General features: G+C 40.3%; 4 protein-coding genes across 4 annotated transcripts; 1 reads left to right on the forward strand and 3 right to left on the reverse strand.

The window, feature by feature from the left end:
* Positions 1 to 588: 588 nt before the first annotated feature.
* gngt2b (guanine nucleotide binding protein (G protein), gamma transducing activity polypeptide 2b) lies at positions 589 to 928 on the reverse strand (the record flags this gene model as incomplete). The annotated part of the gene is made up of 2 exons (XM_083993890.1): positions 589 to 717; positions 845 to 928. The coding sequence occupies 2 exons, from the start codon at positions 926 to 928 to the stop codon at positions 589 to 591; spliced, it is 213 nt and encodes a 70-aa protein (XP_083850016.1).
* A 2,735-nt stretch (positions 929 to 3,663) lies between these two features.
* On the forward strand, positions 3,664 to 7,060 carry tmem101 (transmembrane protein 101). The gene is made up of 4 exons (XM_083994053.1): positions 3,664 to 3,822; positions 5,105 to 5,285; positions 5,675 to 5,821; positions 6,750 to 7,060. Exons 1-4 carry the CDS (start codon positions 3,692 to 3,694, stop codon positions 7,056 to 7,058), a joined length of 768 nt encoding a protein of 255 aa, XP_083850179.1. The 5' UTR covers positions 3,664 to 3,691; the 3' UTR covers positions 7,059 to 7,060.
* Positions 7,061 to 9,441: 2,381 nt separating this feature from the next.
* LOC311003182 (uncharacterized protein) lies at positions 9,442 to 11,839 on the reverse strand (the record flags this gene model as incomplete). Its single annotated transcript, XM_083994867.1, has 2 exons — positions 9,442 to 10,212; positions 11,573 to 11,839. 2 exons carry the CDS (start codon positions 11,837 to 11,839, stop codon positions 9,442 to 9,444), a joined length of 1,038 nt encoding a protein of 345 aa, XP_083850993.1.
* Positions 11,840 to 13,118: 1,279 nt separating this feature from the next.
* Positions 13,119 to 19,969, reverse strand: lsm12b (LSM12 homolog b). Its single transcript, XM_083994042.1, has 5 exons — positions 19,800 to 19,969; positions 17,610 to 17,743; positions 16,692 to 16,801; positions 15,400 to 15,526; positions 13,119 to 13,737 (listed from the first exon to the last, which is right to left on the reverse strand). The coding sequence occupies exons 1-5, from the start codon at positions 19,924 to 19,926 to the stop codon at positions 13,645 to 13,647; spliced, it is 591 nt and encodes a 196-aa protein (XP_083850168.1). The 5' UTR covers positions 19,927 to 19,969; the 3' UTR covers positions 13,119 to 13,644.
* Positions 19,970 to 20,226: the final 257 nt, after the last annotated feature.

Raw genomic sequence — 20,226 nt, forward strand, 5'->3', positions numbered from 1 at the left:
GAGCTGGAAAAAGGAAGCCAGGATTGAAGCCGCAGGAATAAGCTTAAAGTCTTTGATACAGGAAGCAGCTCCGTGTCAACAGTGACCGACTGTGCAGCAGAGAAATCCTATTAAGATTAGACTAAGCAGAAGCTGCACGACTCCTGTGACTTTGCCCTGCTTTGTCTAATAACACAGGTGAATGTCATGTTGATTTAAACTGATCTACACTCAAATGTTGGACATCAAAAACAAAACAAAAAACATGATTAACCTCCATTTAACATTAACGATGACACAAAAGTCCAATAAGTGTGAAGTAAATGTGAGATCTACTAGTGTATACCAGTAATCAGAACAGACAGGCCAGGTCAAAGCTTCATACAGCTATTTGCATTTAATTACAAATTCACAAACATATTTTCAACAGATACACACGCACGCATCCAGTGATGGAAAAGGGTCTCTCTCTTGGTCGCAGTAACATTACAGGTCTGAGCTTTTTCCTTTTCTACTGTACTTTTTTTTTTTCCTCCACGACAAATTTTCTACAGGAATATTACAGCTCCCATACAAAATCCACACCGCTTTCCCCTGGATGTACGTGTGCTATGTTATTATGCAGCCTCCCTTGTCTCCCTTGTAGGGGTTCTTGTCATCTGGGACTCCCTTGATCAGCGGGTCGTTCGGTAGTAGTCCTTCAACAAATGAGACAGTGTCTGCACAGTTTGCAGCCACCTGTTGATCAGAGGAGAGGTAAAAAAAATAAATAAATGTGAGCCTCATTTTAATACGATTTGATCTGAGAAACAATCATCACAATTGGTTGTAAGAAAATATGACATTCTAAGAATTATATACTTACTGGTGTCCTAGCTGTGCTCACTTCCTTCTTTAACTGGTCCAGCTCCATTTTCAGGATTTCCTTATCTGACATATCACGAGCCATCTTGGCTGTAAAAAGAAATCAAGATAATTGTGTTGAAAAAGTGTCAAATAGCACAACAAAATCCCTTTAAAAAATACTATATGCTGTAGTTTCCTTCAAATAGATGTAAATCCAGAAGAAAGAGAGAGAAAGAAAAAAAAAAAGCTTCTATCGTTAGTCTTTACCTGTTCAATGTCAGGATCCCCAACACTACGAGAAAAGGTGTTGGCTCCTAAGAGCTCATCGACTGCCTGCCTTCCTTTTGGTCCGGTCGCTTCTTCACACTGACTGATCTGTGCTGTCCCACTGCTCTTCATCCCGGCTGATCCCCCGGGCCGCTGGCTTTCGGGAGGGGTCGGCACAGGATTGGTCCTGATGTCACCAATCCCCCGTGATGAGATTAAACAATCAGGTGCCGTAACCTTCTGAACAGGAAGGAGGAGGAATATGCAGATCCATGGTGGAGAGAGGGGGGAGACACTGAAATAGAAACGATGGATGCGTTAGTCACCGTTAATTGTGGTGCGTTTGCCAAATCACAAGATAGAGGGGTGTTTTATACATCTGCTTCACTTCTCATCATCAATGTCACCAGCTAATCAATGCATTTAAGCTGCAGTGTTTTGTCTTTGCAGCACATACACACAGAAAGTGAAAAAGAAACATTAGCTCATGAGTTGGTGTTTACACTAACTATACAAGATGAGCGCCGGGGCCTTTCACCAAGAGGAAGGAAGCCAAGTCTTCATCACTGATTTGATTATAATTTTTAATCTCTCAGTCTATCCAATCAGTTGCTCTTAGTCGTTCAGTGTCTTTTTGTTCAACATGGCGGATGCTCATGTTTTTCTAAAGAAATTAGTTTTTTGTGCAAAGTCTGGTTCTGTTCTTTTGGCTCTTTTATTCATGTTTGTCATATTTTGGTAAGATTTTAATAAATACATGAATGCATACTGTGTGTACAGTGTTTGTTTAGTGGAATGGTACTGTCTCCTGTGTAGCATTATATATTGTTTTCACTCAATAATAAGATATATGACACTGTGCAATTGTTTCTTTCAGTGTTATATGTCTCTAAAATAACTGGTTCCTCAAAATTGAAACTAAAACCCACAAACCCAACTATTCTGTGCGCCTTTCACCTCCACCTGACATTTCATCTGAGACATGACAAACTACTGATCCTTAACTAAACCTTCAGCAGGTCTCACAATAAGCCTTTTTTAGGATCTAGGTTAGTCTCATCCACTCAAGATTAACCTCGTACACGTCACCGTGCATTAAGAGCAGTGTGTGGAGCCGCCCCTTATCGTCACTGAGCAACAAAAAACATTTTAATTGAAGCACTAAATTGAAAGAAATTCCTTTTTTCATCCACTTTTTAATGTTTTTCATACATTATTTCAGAAATCCTCATAATCAGAATCTAAAATCCTTTATTGTCATTGTATGGATGTACAATGAAATTAGGGGTGTAACAAACAAAAGACATGAGAACGTACTATATAACATACACTTGCATACATACACACATTCAGAAAAGTGACTGGTGATGAGTAATAAATAGTAGTGCCATCATAAAGTGCAGTGTGTAAAGTGCAATTGATAGCAGCCATTAGTGTATCTGAGCGTTTAGAGCAGCGATGCCCCTGGGAAAGAAACTTACAACTTGCATTTGCAGTTGTGCTTTACTGATTAGTGAATGGACAGAAAATCAATCAACTATCATTTTATGATAATAAAAAAATTGAATAGATAGATAATTTATCAGATTATTAAACCACTGAGGTTCACCAATCTTTTGCTTTAACAGTTCACATAAACTACACAATCTACACTATTGTATTGATTATTACTATATTGATTCATTATAAAACTTTAAGCATAAATATTATTTATTAATTTTGATTATATATAAGTTCATTTTGGAATTCTTTATCATCTATTCTTAATATGTCAAATCTGACAACAAAATTTGTATTCTGTTTTTAAACAATGACATACCCCATATGTCATTGTTGTTGTAATTGTGGTTGTGGTTGTTGTCTTGTTGTTATTGTTGATGTTGTTGTCATTGATGTTGGTATTTTCGCTGTTTGTATTGTTCTTTTCCTGTCTTGTCTTGTGCTCTTAACTGGACCTAGAGTCTGTACAATAAATTATCTATCTATCTATTCCTTTACCAATACTTATTATGACATCATATTTAAGGATTTTTTAAAAGTTTGCCTATTTTCTCAAGTAAATCAATACTGAATACTCATTTTGTTTTTTGCTATGGTCTTTTTTCTTTATTTTCTAATAAATTACCCTATAAACATGAGGTCCAGTAAATCAAAACTCACTTCAAATCTAAACAGGAGTCCCACTTTATCATATAATGTTATGTGTAAATTCATTTTTTAATTAATTTCACTTAAACTTGGCACCTGCAAGAACTTGACTATAGAGAATAAGGTCAAACTGCAGCTGCTGAGACCCATTTTCCTCCAGTGACCTCTAACGTTTCCTGTGATGATCGGTTTTGTCCTGTGGGTGGCAGTGTCGAATCTTCTTAACGCTTTTGTCCAGCCCACTTCACCCTGTCAACCAATGGGAGCACGCCTTTACCCTGCCACTGATCGCCTTTTCAAAATAAGAGCTTCGCAGTAAAATATGACTTCTTCTCCGCATTCTAAAGAGCGGCTAGACTTTTATTGTGAAATGTATAGGTATTTCGACCGGATGTCCATTCTACTACACTGTCTACTCGGCGGGTTTGGGTGAAAGCTGAGGGAGGCAGCCATGGCAGCTCCCAATAGGAAGCAGGTTTTTAAGTTTCTCAGTCAGTTTGGGGCGTTTATTTTGACCCGGTTCGGGTTTTGGAACTGTTTCTGTATGTTGATGCTGTTTGCTGAGCGGGCCGACTCTAAAAGGTAAGAAAAAAAGAAAAGACGAGCAACTCAGGAGATGCTAACGCTAGCTAAGGAGCTAACTCTGCTCTCACTAACTTGTACAATTTGGCTACATTTACAACATAGTTATCATATCAAAACAGTTTTTATGTCTCCACCTTTTCGTATGTTTTATATTAAAAGCATTAAACTACCAGCTAGCTAACTTGGGGGTTAAATTTAGCAATAATTAATCAGACCAGACCTTAGCCCATAAGACTGCAGACATATGGAGTTTGTTAAATTAAAACTATAAGTTACATTACCAGTAACGTTATGCCCGGTCTGTAATTTTCTGTCAGACGGAGGGCTGTCTGTAATTTCCCTTGTCAAACTGTGGTTTAAATGCCTTGTGCACGCTGGGTGTGTATTGTTTAAGAAGACTACCACACCCCTCTTTACCCTGCGACCGCAGCAGCTGGAGGAGAGGTATGATTATTTCCTCCTGCATGGAAAATGATCAATTTTAAAGCTATTAAATACATTATTCTCCTTTTAGGGCTTTAGACCGCTGGACAGTTTCTTTTTGGGGCAGAGGTGTGGTGGTGGTAGTCTAACACACCAGTAGATTCAAATATATGGTGAGAATGAATGAATGAATGAATGAATGAATGAAGGCTTTATTTCAAACATGTGTGGGTAATATGTAACTTCAGTCAATACAACTTTGCATGTTTGAAAATGAGTAGGAAGAAGCGTTAGCTTATTTAGTCCTACGGACTTCCTGTATGTCCTCCTTCTTCTTCTTTGTAATAACGTACTCTCAATATCACATGCAGTTCTAGGCTTAAATGATCAATTGTAACAACACCTGAATTTTGCAGTTTCAGTTCCAGCAACAATATGCATAGAAAAAAAGCATGTTACAAATAGGGGCAGGGGAAAAAATCAGTACAGCATAGTATCAAGTTATTTTGCATGGCAATATTGTAACAATATACAGACAACTGAACAGAAAAATAAGTTTATCTTATTAGAGAAAAGAGATGTTAACAAAGTTTTCATTTGGAGCCATCGTTTGGAGTTGAAAAAAGCAATTAAATCTCAATATATCGCAAGATATTGCACTATTTTTTTAATTTCGCAGTTATATCATATGATACACAGGTGTGGTGATAATATCGTATCGCAGGGCCTCTGATGATTCCCACCCCCTAGTTTCAAATAATATACAACAATGACGTGTAAATTGTGGATATATAGCCTAGACGTAATCAAACCACAATTGTTGGTTTGACGTGCTCTTTTTCTTTGTCATCTCCAGGAAGCCAGACATCCATGTACCGTACCTGTTTGTGGACATGGGAGCTTCAGTGCTCTGTGCCAGCTTCATGTCATTTGGAGTGAAGAGGAGGTGGTTCGCGATGGGTGCTGCCATACAACTGGCCGTCAGCACATACGCAGCGTATGTGGGAGAACAGGTGTACTATGGAGACTGGCTTAAGGTGAGTCAGCCTCTGTTATGTTACAACAATAACCTTTTAAATGTGTTTGATTTTGTGGTGCCAAAATTACACACTGTTTTTTTCCATTTCTCCTTTGTTGTGTATGCCTAGGTCTTTTAGCATTGTCAGTTCTCAGTATATAATCACTTATAATATAATGTATGATATAACTTAATATATAATAATCACTAAGTCTATATTCCATTTAGTCTATTACTCTATTGCTCCGACTTTAAGAGCTTACCAAATGTTCTTGTGTTCTTTGTGGCGTAAAATAGACATTTCTTCTTTCTCACCACCACAAGGCTCAAAGTGGATTTATCAGAGAGTGTCGCTGTCACAGGAAACCCGCCTCAGATTGTTACAGCTTGAACTTTATCACCCCGCAGGTACGGATGTATTCCAGAGCGATGGCCATTATCGGAGGCTTCCTGGTCCTGGCCAGTGGAGCCGGCGAGGTGTACAGGCAGAAAGCTCGCAGCAGATCCCTGCAGTCTACAGGGCAGGTTTTCCTGGGAGTCTATCTCATTTGCATGGTAAGAGACCAATGTAAATTTTTTGTGATTATCTGTTAGTGTCTGAACAAGAGCATGGGTCATTTCAGTATTAGTGTTATCATTCAGTATTCTCATTTTTATTGAAGAATGATTCATTTTGTTGTAATTTAGGTGATTCATATTTATTTATTTGTTTGTTTGTTTATTTGTACTACCAACGAAGGTGAAAGCTTAAAGGAATAGTTCAACATTTTGGCAAATTGACCCATTGCCATAATCCCTATAGTTTTAGGAGTAGGTTCATTACCTTTAATTGTCGGTGTGAGCTATTTTTAGAACGGTGGAGCAGAGCCGTGAGCTGTTATAAAGATGTTATAAAAAAGAGCTTGCACCGACAATTAAAGGTAACAAACCTACTGCTAAGAGTGTAGGGATTATGGCAATTGGTCAATTTGCCCAAATGTTGAACTATCCCTTTAAAATTGTTCTTCTTGTGTTTGATATATATTAACTCCTCAAAAAAAAGTTTGGAAACATTATTTCAGTCAGTAATTTCTCCCCTTTAATAATATCAGTTGGTATTCATTAGAAAGCCTTATTAGTCGCCTCAACAACTTGTAAGAATCGTGCATTCGTGGAATGAGCAACACAGCTAAACGTGTGGGTGGCATCACAAAAAATAATACAGTATTATTGTATCATACTAGACTAATACAATACACTACATATACAAAATGATCTACTGGGCTTCACAATAGATCATTTTGTGTGTATCTGTGTATATGCTCTTGCGTTTTTACATGAAAAATAGCAACATGAAATCAACACATACAGGTCAGATAATAAGCTATATTAATAACAAAAACATATGCACTTCATATGTGTATCTAAATCAGATGAAAAAACCTACCGTACATGTGTTTTTAGTGCTGTTCTGAATATTGCAGTACCACTTTCCCTCCACCAGGTGTACTCCCTCCAGCACAGCAAGGAGGACAGGCAGGCCTATCTGAACCACATCCCTGGGGGAGAGATCACCCTGATGCTGCTGGAGGTGCTGTTCGGGGTGCTGGCTCTGGCCTTCCTCTCCGGCTGCTACATCCGCCTGGCCGCTCAGATCCTGGCCACCGCCCTCCCGCTGGTCGTCCTGTTCATCGACGGCAACCTGGGCTACTGGCACAACACGCGCAAGGTGGAGTTCTGGAACCAGATGAAGCTGATAGGACACAACGTGGGCATCTTCGGCGCCGCACTCATCCTTGCGACTGACGGCTGAGCCCCTCCCCTCCTTCCTCTCCCTCCTCGGACTTTTTAAATGCACTGCAGATGTGTGCAGGATGAGATTGTTGGCCTTTACTGTTCGCCACTGCCCGACTTTGTTTGCAAAGCAGCTGTGGCTCAGTGACCTCTCAGGATTCAGACTCTCCAAGCGGTTGGACGTACGCCAAGCTGTTGATTGTCATGGCCTAGCAGGTGGTAACTCTGCTTTTGCAAGAAAGAGGAAAAAACCCACGCTCCCTGTTCTTGTTTGGTTGTTTTTTGCATTTTAATAATTTATTTGGATTCATGTTTACATTTTGTCTTTGTTATGCTCTGAATCGTGAGTATGAGTATTTTATACCTGCAGGCAAAATACCGTTTACTCCAAAAATTAGTCTTAAAATAATTATTTCTTAAATGTTACGGTTTAAATGTTTTTCAAATAAAGGGAAACTTATGTGGTATTTGCTAAATAAAACACTATTTTTTGCTTTGCTTTTAACTCTTGCATTCACATAAAGTAAAATGTAGGTTTTCATTTTATTTGATGAGCTTTTTTTTTATCTTCTGTGTAAAACACATTTTATACGAAATGGTGTTAAAAAAATGTTTGCTTACACGATGATGCTTATGATGAAAGTTTCATCATTTAGACTGGGCCGCTTTCATTCAGTGCAAACTTCAGTTATACTGCGATAATATTTATGTTGATATATTTTATATATTAGCAATCTGCTTTCCATTAAAGTGAACAGTGTTGCAAAGAATGAGAGTATTAAATGTAAGATTGATAATGAACTGTGCATGGTGCAGCAGTACGTTATTAAATATAAAATCTCTAAGTAACATTTTCACCTTTTATTTCACGTATCAAAACTCAAAGTTAGAAATATGACATCTTGTTACACATTTTGGTATAACTACATGGAGGTTATGATATGTTTGTTTTTTTGTTGAATCTGCTTTAGAAGTGTTGATCATTTCGGAGGCTGCAGTTTGTGGAGTTGTATTGAGCTTTGAAGAGATCTGTGTGTTTATTTAATCAAAAATCACTGATGTAAATGGGATGGACAAAAAACACATGCAGGAACAACAGCAAAATAAACATCAAAGCAGGTTCAACAAAAACAAACACTGTAAAAATCCTTCTTATAAATATGGTAGGGTTTGTAATGGGACTGCATTAGGCTCAGTTAGGCATCATGAATAATTAACTGGTAACTAAGTTAAGTGGAAACAACTTATCCTGATGAGTTTTTCTGTTTGTGATGAGGCAAAAAAAAGGGGGGGGTAGTTGGGTTGGTTTAAAACCAATTAAAAAGGAAGAAGACACTTTATTTATAGCACATTTCCTGCCAGAGTCAGAGTCAGTCACTTCACAGCCAAAGTACATAAATCAACAAAAGCAAATAGCAAATACAGAAATATGACATAAATAAGCAAAGCAGTGTATTGAACAGTTATATACAAATAATAATAATAATTTTAATCTTTTAAATCAAAGAGGAGATGATATCGGAGTGGATGACCAGTCTGGATGTTGTAGTTCCATGTTTACGTGACTGTTAATGCTCCAGGTGAACATGCAGAGTGGGGTTCAGCCCTCAAACTCTAATGAGGTCAGCAGATAAAAGAAAGATCAGATCACAGAGAACAAACTGCTCCGGGTCAGACGACACAGAGATGCAGCGCAGAGATGAAAACATGTGATGAGAATTTCAAAAAATGTTTGGAGGTAAACCCAACATTTATATAGATAGGTCTTCTTCTGTCTCGAGCCGTCGTGTCTGGTTGTTCATGTGATGATGACAAATAAAGTACTTTTTTTTTATTGAAGACCACCATTTCACAAGTATCAATATAAGATATAAAGTTATTATATACAGCTGTTTTCTTCTTTTTTGTGTGGTGCATCAGAACAGAGAACTAGAAAGAGAACATCCCCCAAGAACAAGTAAAAAAGTAAACAGGAAAAAAAGAAGATAAATAAAAAGAAGAGGGAATTAAATAAATCAAATATAAAGGGAGGTGAAAGAAAAATAAATAAATACATGAAATAATCATAACAGATAAATCAATAAAGGATGTCCAGTGTGTTTACTATAAAAATAGATAAAATAAAAAGTTAAATGCATCAATTCAGTAACAGTCTTTATGTATGTGATGAGATAAATACTTCGACATTAAGAGTAAGCAAAAGAGGAGGATATTGATCATGTTTTCAATTAAAACACATGTAAATTGATCAAACCCAGACAGATTGCTACACAACAGAGCAAGTCAATAATAAATCCAGTTACTTCTGTGTTCTGTAAATGTTCTAAAGGGTTATTCTGCACTTTTTTTGGTGGTTGCCATATAAAATATAGTAGGACATGGAAGTTATTCAATACATAACATCATTTCTCTTGTCTCTCTGCCTCTGCATCACCGGCAGCGTGTTTGTTCTTCTGGTTGTGCTCTGCTTTGACCAGGGCTCCGATCACGGCCAGCAGCACCGTGACGGTGATGACGAGCACCGACACCGTCTCCACCAGGCACAGCTGGCTGTGCAGGGAGGCCAGGGAGCTGCCGGCCTGCTGGGGGGGAGCGTGGCAGACCATGTCCTTGTAGTCCTCCACGTGCAGGTGTCGAACCTGCTGGATCTTGCTGAAGACGCGCTGCAGCTCGCAGTCGCAGATCCAGGGGTTGAGGGACATCTGGAGCTGGGTGTTGGTGGTCTGCAGCTGCAGGAAAGTCTTGAACCTGATGCGAGTCAGCTGGTTCCCCCGGAGGTCCAGCAGAGTGAGTCTCCAGAGAGGAGCCAGAGCTTCGGCCTGGATCAGGGAGATGTTGTTGTGGCCGAGCAGCAGCAGCTCCAGGCTCTGCTGCCGGGTCAGCACGTCGTCCTGCAGCACGTCCAGCCTGTTGCCCTCCAGGCTCAGGAGGCTCAGCCGGGACAAGCTGCTGAACGAGCCCACGTCCACGGCTCGGATGTGGTTGTAGCTCAGGTCCAGTCTCCTCAGGTTCTCACAGTCCCTCAGTGAGCCGGGGCCCAGCCGCTCCAGCAGGTTGTGGTCCAGCCGGAGCTCCAGGAGGGAGGACAGGCCGTCAGAGAAGTCCTGAGGGATCCGACGCAGCTGGTTGAAACTCAGGTCCAGCCTCTCCAGGAACTGAAGCGACGACAGAGACTGAAGGACAGAGATGAGACGAAGTATCAGTCTGGAACCATTACACTGTTACTGTTCCTTGGGCACTGGTATTAAAGGGGACATATTATGTAGTTATCACTTTTTGAAGGCTCTTTAACATATATTTGGGTGTTTATTTTGCCTTCCGGCCCCAAAAAGTGAGAATTGACAATCTGTAGGTTTTCAGGCTCCCTAGGTTGAAATCCATGTGGTTTTACAGCTGTTCCCTTATAGTTGTCAGACAATGAGGTCATTTCGAATTAGCATAATACCACCCCTGTGAATACAGGTACTGGTAGAGGGGCAAGTAGTGGTTCATTTGCATTTAAAGGGACAGGCACTGAAACCAGCCGTTCTGAACAGGGCTGTTTTGAGAGGATGAAAAGAGCTGTGATGTTTGATCCTTGGGGTATTTTGACTGAAACATGTCACAGACATGTCTTTCAGACACCTGGGAACTATTTTAATTTGTGGGGGGGAGAATATGTCTCCTTTAAATGATTATACTTCATACAACAATCCCACAACATTTCAGAGGGAAATAACAAAAACTACTCATTGATTTGCTCAGAAAAAGAATAACTATATAAGGATGAAACTTTGGGATAGGTATTTTCCCCCCTGCTTCCTTACATTTTGTAGACTTACAGTAATACTAAATTGGCTGATGGGGAAGATAATAATATGGATAAATAATGTTGAAAACAATCAGCATCACTGCAGTAGTTAGCAGTTACACTGTACCAACTAAATTATAACTTATAATTTCAAGATTCAAAGACTTTACTTGTCATCCCACCCAATGTTACATGGAATAGTGTTTATTCTGTTTCTCAGGTCCTGTGGCGATAAAAAGATATGATAGCGAAAAAATATATATAGCCTAAATACAAATAAATACTAGTATCAACAAGATAAAAGTATAATGTAAGTGTAGTGCCTGTTGCAAATTTTGTGTGTGATTGCCCAAACCCATTCACAATGAGGTAAAACCAGATGAAGACAGACTAGAGCATCATTGAACATCCATTCAACCCACAGTCATTTATTTGTTGTGGGTTGTTACTCATGAAATAGTACATAAACTATTTTTATAATAGAGTATGTTCAATAGTTTTAAACTCCTGAAGCTGCTACATGTTTCTGCTTACACACAAATGCACCAGAAATGATGATTAGATAATAAAATAGTGATATTTTTTAGCATTTGGAGTTAATTTTAATAATCAAATTCACTGATGATGTATTTCATGACTGATGCAAGATAAATAAAGTTCAGATTAAAGTAAGATTTTGAACTCTCCTTCCCCCTCTGGTCTAAAACCGAGTATATAATGTAGATCATTCATATCCCCTGTACCTGTGGCTGCAGAGTCTGGATGCTGTTGTTGCACATCTGGAGGATCTTGAGTGACCACAGCCCCGTGAAGGATCCGCTGTGCACATCTGTCAGCAGGTTCCCGCTCAGGTCCAGCAGCCAGGTGCCGTGGGGGATGGCGGGAGGGACGTGGACCAGCCCGCGAGACCTGCAGTCCACCAGGTCCGAGGACTCGTAGCACAGGCAGGAGCTGGGACACGACCTGAGGCCCAGCGCTGCGTTCAGGAGCAGGAGCACAGCAGGAAGCATCCACATCTTCTGCTTACTTCACTGTCAGCTCACAGTGTGGTAAAAGGCATCGCCGCCGCCCTCGTTTTTCTTTTTCTTTTTTGTTGTTGTTGTTGCAGCAAACACATGCACATGAAGCAGGAGAAGCCGTTTGAATGGAGTGACAGTGATGTCATTTCAGCAAATTGTCTGTGAGCGGACATTGAGAATTCCTGATTAGAGAGGGATTATGGGCTTTAACGGATAATCACCAAACAGTACCCGATCTGGGGAACAAACCTGGTCCGGTTGGACTTTTTCCTAAACTAAGGATTTTACATCTGCTCTTCTATAACATGAAGCCGTCTTTTTTTTTTTTAATCTCCTCCTTCTTTTTAAATTAAAGTTACTCCATCCATCCTTACCCCATCTTTCAGCAGCATCATGTTACATCAGATTATATGGGTATTTCATAACTATGGCTTCCTCACTGCTGAGGAAAACCAGGTTTTAACCCCTTAATTAGAAGAAGCCTGTTCAATGCAATTACACTGAACATTCTCAAATTAATTTAACTGTGTACAGGGTGGGAAAAGTCCTGTAATTTGATTATTTGCATGTTATATTTGCCTTTCACAGGCATTCGATCAGTTAATTGGGACAAAACGAGACATTTAGAGATGCCAACTTGTGTTTTGGGAAATGGGCGAATCAGCAATTTCACAATTCTCACATTTTATAGACCAAACAAGTCACATTATCCAAGAATTAAGTATGTAAAGTCTTAAAATAACCAAATGTGGACAAGTATCCAGCATCAAAAACAGCCTACCTGAAAAATTAGCTGCATTTCCAAACAGAAAACACAACGATCACTGCTTTTTGATTATTTTTCTACACAAGTCCATCTCCAGTAGTTGTAATTTAACTTAATAAAAAGTACTACGTTTTACATTTTACTATCAAGTTGTCTTTTGTTGCCCGGAGAGGACAGCAGTAAATGCCATCAATCAGCTTTGCAGAAACCAGAGGCTTAAGACATTTGAATAATTAACTTGAGACAGTGATGGCGTCAGCTCCCTGTAATTACACAGCTGCATCGCAACAAGATCAGAAACCTGAGCGTTGCCCATTAAAAAAAACCCTGATCTGTTCAAAAACTTCTCATGACCTTACGACCAGATAAACATACCAGTGTAGATAAAATACTTTCAGTATCACCTCCCCAAGGTCGGGACCAAGCGAGGGTTTTGCACAGTGTGTTGGATTGAAAAACCCGTTCTTCGTGAGCTCTTTCAAAAAGTTGTTGAAAATTACAGTATTACAGTCAGAATTTTTGTTACTTTTATTTTAGAAAATGTCCTTTAAAGTGTGGCGTTTCAAGTCACATTTTGTTTAAAATACAGAAAATACAGACAGTAGAACATGGATACAGCAAAAAAAGGAAACAATGACAGAAAATAAAGCTAACAAGCCTTTCTGACTGCTCTAGTTTTCTCTTTTTGAAATGGAACTGAAGGCAAAGGAAGAAGGGCGGAAAAAAGAAAAAGGCTTCGGGGACAGGAGGGGAGGAGTGGGGGCAGAATGAGACAAGTTAGTTAAGGAAACTATGGTTGCTTTATGGTTCATGTTTAAATTATTCTTTATAAAGTCTAATTTAAGATTTAATCTTTCCTCTTTCTTTTTTGTCTTTTTTTTTCATTTAATGGTATTTTTGTTCTTCAGGATCCAGGGCCCTCAGCGCTCCTCCTTGTGGTCTCAGACTGAGGACAAGGAATGCCGACTTAGTCTGGCAGTGGGAACAAAACCACTCGCGTCGCCTTCCCTGGCCGACCCACACTGCCAACTCAAGAAGATAAAGTGGAGTCCTTCTGTGTTTGCTGTGCTTGTGTACGTTGCATGGACTTCTGACTTTCCACGTCTCTAAAATGTTTCTCAACCTGCGGAGGTAAAAACAAACAAAAACAACAACATTTATGGACAGTCTCAATGCAGGTTGTGAGAAAAAACAAGAAGCACCTGAAGCTGCTGATGATCCTTAAGATGCAAATCAGAGAAATTAATGAGCCAATTTGAATCTAATGTCATTGGAAACAGCTAAGGGTATAAAGTTTCATCTATCTTTTATATACACACGCACACAATACCAAATATTCTGATGATATACACACAGATAAATGATCTGTGATACGCGATACAGAAATCAAAACTCAAAACTCACTTCGTTTGTGCAGTTACAAAATTAATTATGGGAGATTTAACAGCCAAAAATTGGTTTGAGCTTCTTAAATGTGGGAATTTAATATTTCCTCTTGCTTTTATTTACCAAACTGAAAAGCTTTGGATGATTTTCTTTTACAAAAATCAGGACAAACCAAGCACACTTCAACTGATGGATAATGAATCCAGTGAATCGTCAGTGTGACGGTGTTTGGTCTGACAACATCTCACAAAGAAAAAACGCAAACGTCCAAATTCTCTGTTTTCTAGTCTAGTTTTCTCTCTTTTTTAATTTAAAGCAGAACTATGCAACTTGGCCGGAAATAGCTCGCTCCTTCGTTGGTTTCTCTTTTTTTCCCTCTCCGGGGCTCCCCCACAGTTCTAGGAGGCACATGTCACTGTCGTAAAAAAAAAACTCGCCGCCCCACCTCCTCCACCCCCTCCCTACACGTGCTTGTGTTTACTGCTGAAGGTAAAGAGCGGTGTTTGCTAAGCACGGAGCTAATGCTAACACGGAGCTAACGCTAACAGGGAGCTAATGCTAACATGGAGCTAACGCTAATACGGCCACACACAGACAAAGACACAAAGACACAGACATACACACACACATGAATAAAGGTTCCAAAACGCGAAGGCGTGTGTGTGTGTGTCATGATGTATTACATTATCTTATAAAAGATCCATGGTGTGTGTGTGTCTGTTAGCATTAGCTCCGTGTTAGCCACAAGCCGAACTTCATCAGTACAAACATGTTTCCATGGTTTCCTCCGACTTTCCGAACTCAAACCAATCACGATTCATGACATGCATGACGTCATCTGCGTTCTTATCTCGTACTGCCGTAAGGCAGTTTCTCGCGATAGTTCTATCCATTGATGAGATTTACACCGAGACGGAGGACTGATCTTGCAAGTGCGGTTTTCAGCCAGTGGGGGGGGGTGAGCGCATTGGCCTAGACCCCATTCACCTCATAATAGGTCACTCTACCATCACAGTGACTCTGAGCCACAATAATTACAGCCGAAATCCTGCATAGTTCTGCTTTAAGTGATTTTTTTCCATTGCTGAAAAAATAAAACTGTTGAGCGTTGTTGCGTCTACACAGAGTTGGAGCTGTGTGTGTGTGTGAGCTGTAATGTTGCAGCTCTGACAGTAAATCTCCATCAGCTGACTGTCAAACTGCAGCGGGCGCTGTGGTTAACCTCTGATGTAACTTCAACATGACTTTTCAGCAAGGGCAGTGTTTACAGGAACCTTTCACCTCCTACTTTATGATGCAGTTTAATAAAAATAGGAAGCGAATAGACCAGCAGACTTATTCATAGGCGATTGTTAAGTGAAATACTGTAGATAGAATAATAACGATAAATGATACTTACTATTTTGCGTACATGACTTAAAGCGCTTCCCTCTTTGCCTTTGCAGTTCTCAACCTGGTAAGGCGGTGAGATTACGACGTCGTCCATCACAATAATGTTCTTCTCCTGCCATTTACAGTCTTTGATGCTGCAAAGAAGAGTTAACATAATTTTAATGCGGAGATGAAAAGATGTTTGTTTGTGAAGCAAATCAATAGAAAGCGGCCAAGGAGGTGTGACTGACGCCGATTGTTCGTACTGCTTCTCTTTCCATTTTTGACTCCCAGCGCCTGGCTGTTGGTGGTCGTGTTGTAATCAGTTTGCCTTTTAATCTATTTGACATATTTGCCACAAAAAAATACAACTAATCTGCTGTGTAACCGAAAGTGAAACTAGATGTGAACAATAGATACGTTTGATATTTCATAGGAAATGTGGTCACTGGGGAGAAAAAAAAAGGAACAATGATAAAACTTGTAACTTGTAATATCTGACTCATTAAACTGGAAATCTGTGGGCAGCACAAATATTTGTGATGTCAGTTTCCCCTTAAGAAATTAGATGATAATTTTGTTGTGACTGAAGTTGCCAGTCAGGTTGTTCAATGCTAGGCTAAAACAGGTTCACAGATCCAAGACTAAAATCTGATCCTATCAAATGCGTCACCTAAAGTAACATGAATCTTTACAAACAGTGACACAGAACATGCAAGGAATTATCATGTTTTCATGTGAGTGGGGGTGTCAGGAGTGGAGGAGACTTTAGGGACTCGCAAATAAGCACGAATTGTCGCCTTTATGTTTGTTGGGAACATAATAAAAAGGACAGGTGCACTGTATCTGTAGACAAAGACTGTGGGAAAAAACTGCTTTTTCATTCAACACTTTTTTTTAAATCTGCAAGCTGTTGGTTTTGTTTTGATTGGCCCACAAGTTCTCTGTTGAATTTTGTTTCAGTTTCAGATTTTATGACACGGGTCGAAGTCTTCACAAACCTGCTCAGTTACTAGAACTGCTCTGACTCAGGATCCTTCTCTATCAGCCCTTCAGCTCTAATCATGTGGTACAACATACGGGAAGTGAAATGTGATCATGGACGAAGGTGGAAAAGATTAACTATTAACACCAGGAAAGAAAAACATGTGTTGCTGCTTAGATCATGTCTTAATAATCTTACTGTGAACTGTTTTAATGTCTTTTGGGTCACCTGTTGAGATTTAATCTACAAGTCCATCTCAGGCGTTTTTTCCTACGAGTCGTTTCTGATCCTACTGTAAAACATTGTGTGTGTGTGAAACATCATGACATCCTTACGTTTTGTGAATAGTCTGGAATAGCTGTTGGCCCTCCACAGAAACCCCAGCACTGATTGCATAGGCTTGGGACAGCTTGTCCTCCTTTTCTGTCCGTGCTCGATTGGCAAGCTGCGAAGAGTCGAAACAAGAACAAACGGCATTCTTAACATCAGGCGTCACTGGAACCTATCGACTTATGATCAACTGGAATGACAACTGAATCATCTGTCATGTGGCAGATCAAGATATTGTTTCCCCTTCGTAGGTGACACATGGATGTGATTAATTGAGCTGTATCTAAATCTAAAGGCTAGTCTGATCTTGTAAAGGCGATCTCAGGGTTCAGATCAGTACACACACACACACTTAACTCTATATTACCAATGTAAAAGCTGCATCTGGGTATAATATTAAGCTTTTTGGTTGTTTGATCCATAGGAATCCATATTTCCACTCCAGAATGTCATTTCATAGGTTCCTAAAAATGCAATGAGCCTTGTCCTCCACTAATTTGAAGGGCACACACACACACACACACACACACACTAACCAGTAAATCCCTTCAGCTGAGAAACCAATTGTGATGGACAACCATATTTTTTTGGAGCCTTCAGATGACTCTCATCAAGGTTTTTGCATTTAGTCACCTTTAAATACATATTGAATACAACCAATGAAAATGCAAGATGTAAAATTGGACCTATATATTTCTGTGTTGTCCATCGTGCAATACTACGTTGATGCATCATGTTTTCTCATTCTGAAAGAGATCCAGGCTCGACACCCTGACCTCTGACCCTGTGGACCCACAGTTACATGCATAAAAATCTCACATTCACTTACAGTATATACACACACATTTGATTTATTTCAGGGCCATGTTTATCATTTCCATTGATGGCCACAAACCAACAGGAACAAAAGATGGCGGACTCACCTTGCTAACATTCAGTGATGCTAGTGGGGGTGGAGTCTCAGTGCGGTCATTTATTATGTCCACATCGGAAACATAGGCTAAGTTGATCAGGATGACGTCGTTGAGGTTTTGCTTACCGCTGGAGGCAGCACATTCTTTGAAGAGAAAAAGGTCAAGGCAACAAAACTTCATGACAAACGCATCACAGCACAACAAACTATGTCAGAAATTTCACCCTCGATGAACCTGAACGCCACTTTGGACTCAACAGAGGCGGCAATGACACAGAGCTGTGGCTGCCGGACACAGACGGTGAAAGGTAGTGCCAGTTACAGCGTGCAACTACCAAGAGCAGTGCTGCCACCTCTTGTAAGCATGGACAAATGAATGAAGTCTTGTTTGATGTGCATTGATTTCTGTAAAGTTCATGTACATACTACACAGCACCGGAGCAAGTGTTCACTTTGTCTGTAATCCTGAATGATGTTCCTTTACTGGAGAGTCCACTAAATCAAATGGCTTTTTGGGTAAATTACCCGATGGCATCCTTCCAAACTTTTGCATTCCTCTCAATAAATCCTGGCTTATTTTATGAAGTGCCAAATTAATAAATCAAACTGATCCGTAAGTTCTTGATCTTTACTTGCCCGGTTTTCTTTTGACTGAAGCCCTTTTTAATTTTTACAAGATTTATATTTTGAGTGAAATTCTTCACTTATGTAGAGAAATATATTCAAAACTTACAGGAAGATAAACGCCTCACGTTCCCCTCTTTCAGTAACACATGCATAGCCTTTGTGGGCTCTGATGCACAAACTAATTAGTGACATACTGATGGCACCAATGCTCTTTAATTTACAGGAAAACCTAATCCCAGTGAAGATATAGGCTTGGACAGGGTTTAGTTTCTTATGGCAGTGAAGAATGACCTTACACTTTGACCTAAGTGATATAAATTCTCAATGTCAATTGTAATTTAACGTAGAAAATAGGCTGATCTTAGTTTCATCTACATAACACAAAGCACCATATAGAAGTGCAGCCTTTTGTTGTATATTTGCATGTGAAGCTTGTCACATGCCTCCCAAAGATATACTCGCCTGTCAATAGGTTCAAACAAACGCTCAGGGCCTGTGACTACAAACTGTCAAAGGTCCACACACTATTGACTTCATTCATTCATTCGGCCTCAGCCCACATAGTGGCCATTATGGCTGCATATTGGGATTTAAAGTCAATGCAAGTCATGAGTTGATCCAGCAGCATGCCACCTTAGTGATGTCCATAGTACACACACACACACATTCACACACCCAATGAATGGGTGTAGACATGTTCACCACCGAGCTCTCGGTAGTTACAAATGAACTCATGATGCTCGTGCCACCTGAATCACATCGAAACGAAAACTGATATTTCACAAGCTGATCGTGTGTAAATAATTATAATATAATACAATACCGCCAGATACAATCCCGGGGGGGAAAGCTCGGTTGATAATCTTGTGAATGCTAATGCCGTTAAATGAGCGGCTAGTAGCGGCGGTGTGTGAGTGTGTGTGTGTGGCTGACCGAAAGTTAGCACGTTAGCCGCGGTGCTAACGGCAGCCAGCTCGATTGTGGCGTGGAACGTTCACGGTGTCCATTCATTCATCTTTTTAGCTTTTAAAAAAATAGCCGTTAGCGTTTTCGTGTAAACGGCATCGGAACCCGCGAGCGGTAAATTTTAAAAAACAGGAGCGCGAGGCGAGCACCGAACGCCAGTTAGCGTCACTGCTAACTAGCAACGGTTTGTGCCCGTTGAGAGAGAGCAGCGGCAGCAGCAGCGGCAGCACACAGCCATGATGCCTTCAGCCAGTGGCTCCGTTGCCAGATAGTGATCCATGTTGAGGGTCTGGGCAAATACAATGAGTGGATTCAAAACACATGCACCTCCCGAGCGGATAGCGTGAACCGTGGAAATGACCCCGGTTACATCTTCAACAGAAAAGAGATGAGATGATGTGGGATGCGGGCAGCCACATCTTAAATGAACGTGTTTTAAAACGATGTGTAACTCAGCTGCTACTACCACGGATCACTATTTGACATGTTTTTCGGTTATACCCCTACAGGCCCTTTGCAGCCAGGCAAGCAGGCAGGCAGGCAGGGCAGGCAAGGCAAGGCAGGCCAGTCCGCCATCCGCAGCTCGACACAAACAAACAAAGGATACTCAGAGTTAACATCTTGGACTGGTAGTCAAACGCGACCACTTCTCCTTGCAGACGTTGGCCCAAGCAGGTGAGGCAAGAGACATGGCTCCCGACGCTGAAATACTCCCCCGGTCCAGGAGCCGCCATCTTCTCCGCCAGGAAACCGGAGCGCCTGCCTTACGTAAAAACGACGTGATTTCGTAGGGTGACGCAACCTGGGCGTGTCCAAAACCAAACACGTCGCGTTGTGGTCATTTATTTAAATATTTCACTTATTGTACTTTGTTTGGACAATGCATTATTTGTTTGTTTGTTTGTTTGTTTGTTTGTTTTTATAAACTATGACACAAAATTAGACATTTTCTTTCTTTCTTTCTAATCTCATCATTTGCTGGCCAAGTTTTCTATTCATAATGTAAGGTGTTCAAAATTAGACCCTCTTTTTGT

This window comes from Trachurus trachurus (genome assembly GCF_905171665.1).
Source record: "Trachurus trachurus genome assembly, chromosome: 19".
In the NCBI taxonomy this organism is placed as follows: domain Eukaryota; kingdom Metazoa; phylum Chordata; class Actinopteri; order Carangiformes; family Carangidae; genus Trachurus; species Trachurus trachurus.

Excerpts from the sequence above, each read along its gene's own strand:
- tmem101 (XM_083994053.1), top strand. The coding sequence starts at position 3,692 with ATGGCAGCTCCCAATAGGAAGCAGGTTTTTAAGTTTCTCAGTCAGTTT. Across the intron at positions 5,286-5,674 it reads ACTATGGAGACTGGCTTAAG|GTACGGATGTATTCCAGAGC; the intron begins GTGAGTCAGCCT and ends ATCACCCCGCAG. Across the intron at positions 5,822-6,749 it reads GAGTCTATCTCATTTGCATG|GTGTACTCCCTCCAGCACAG; the intron begins GTAAGAGACCAA and ends TCCCTCCACCAG.
- lsm12b (XM_083994042.1), bottom strand. The coding sequence starts at position 19,926 with ATGGCGGCTCCTGGACCGGGGGAGTATTTCAGCGTCGGGAGCCATGTC. Across the intron at positions 16,802-17,609 it reads CATCACTGAATGTTAGCAAG|CTTGCCAATCGAGCACGGAC; the intron begins GTGAGTCCGCCA and ends GACTCTTCGCAG. Across the intron at positions 15,527-16,691 it reads TTCCAGACTATTCACAAAAC|CATCAAAGACTGTAAATGGC; the intron begins GTAAGGATGTCA and ends TCTTCTTTGCAG.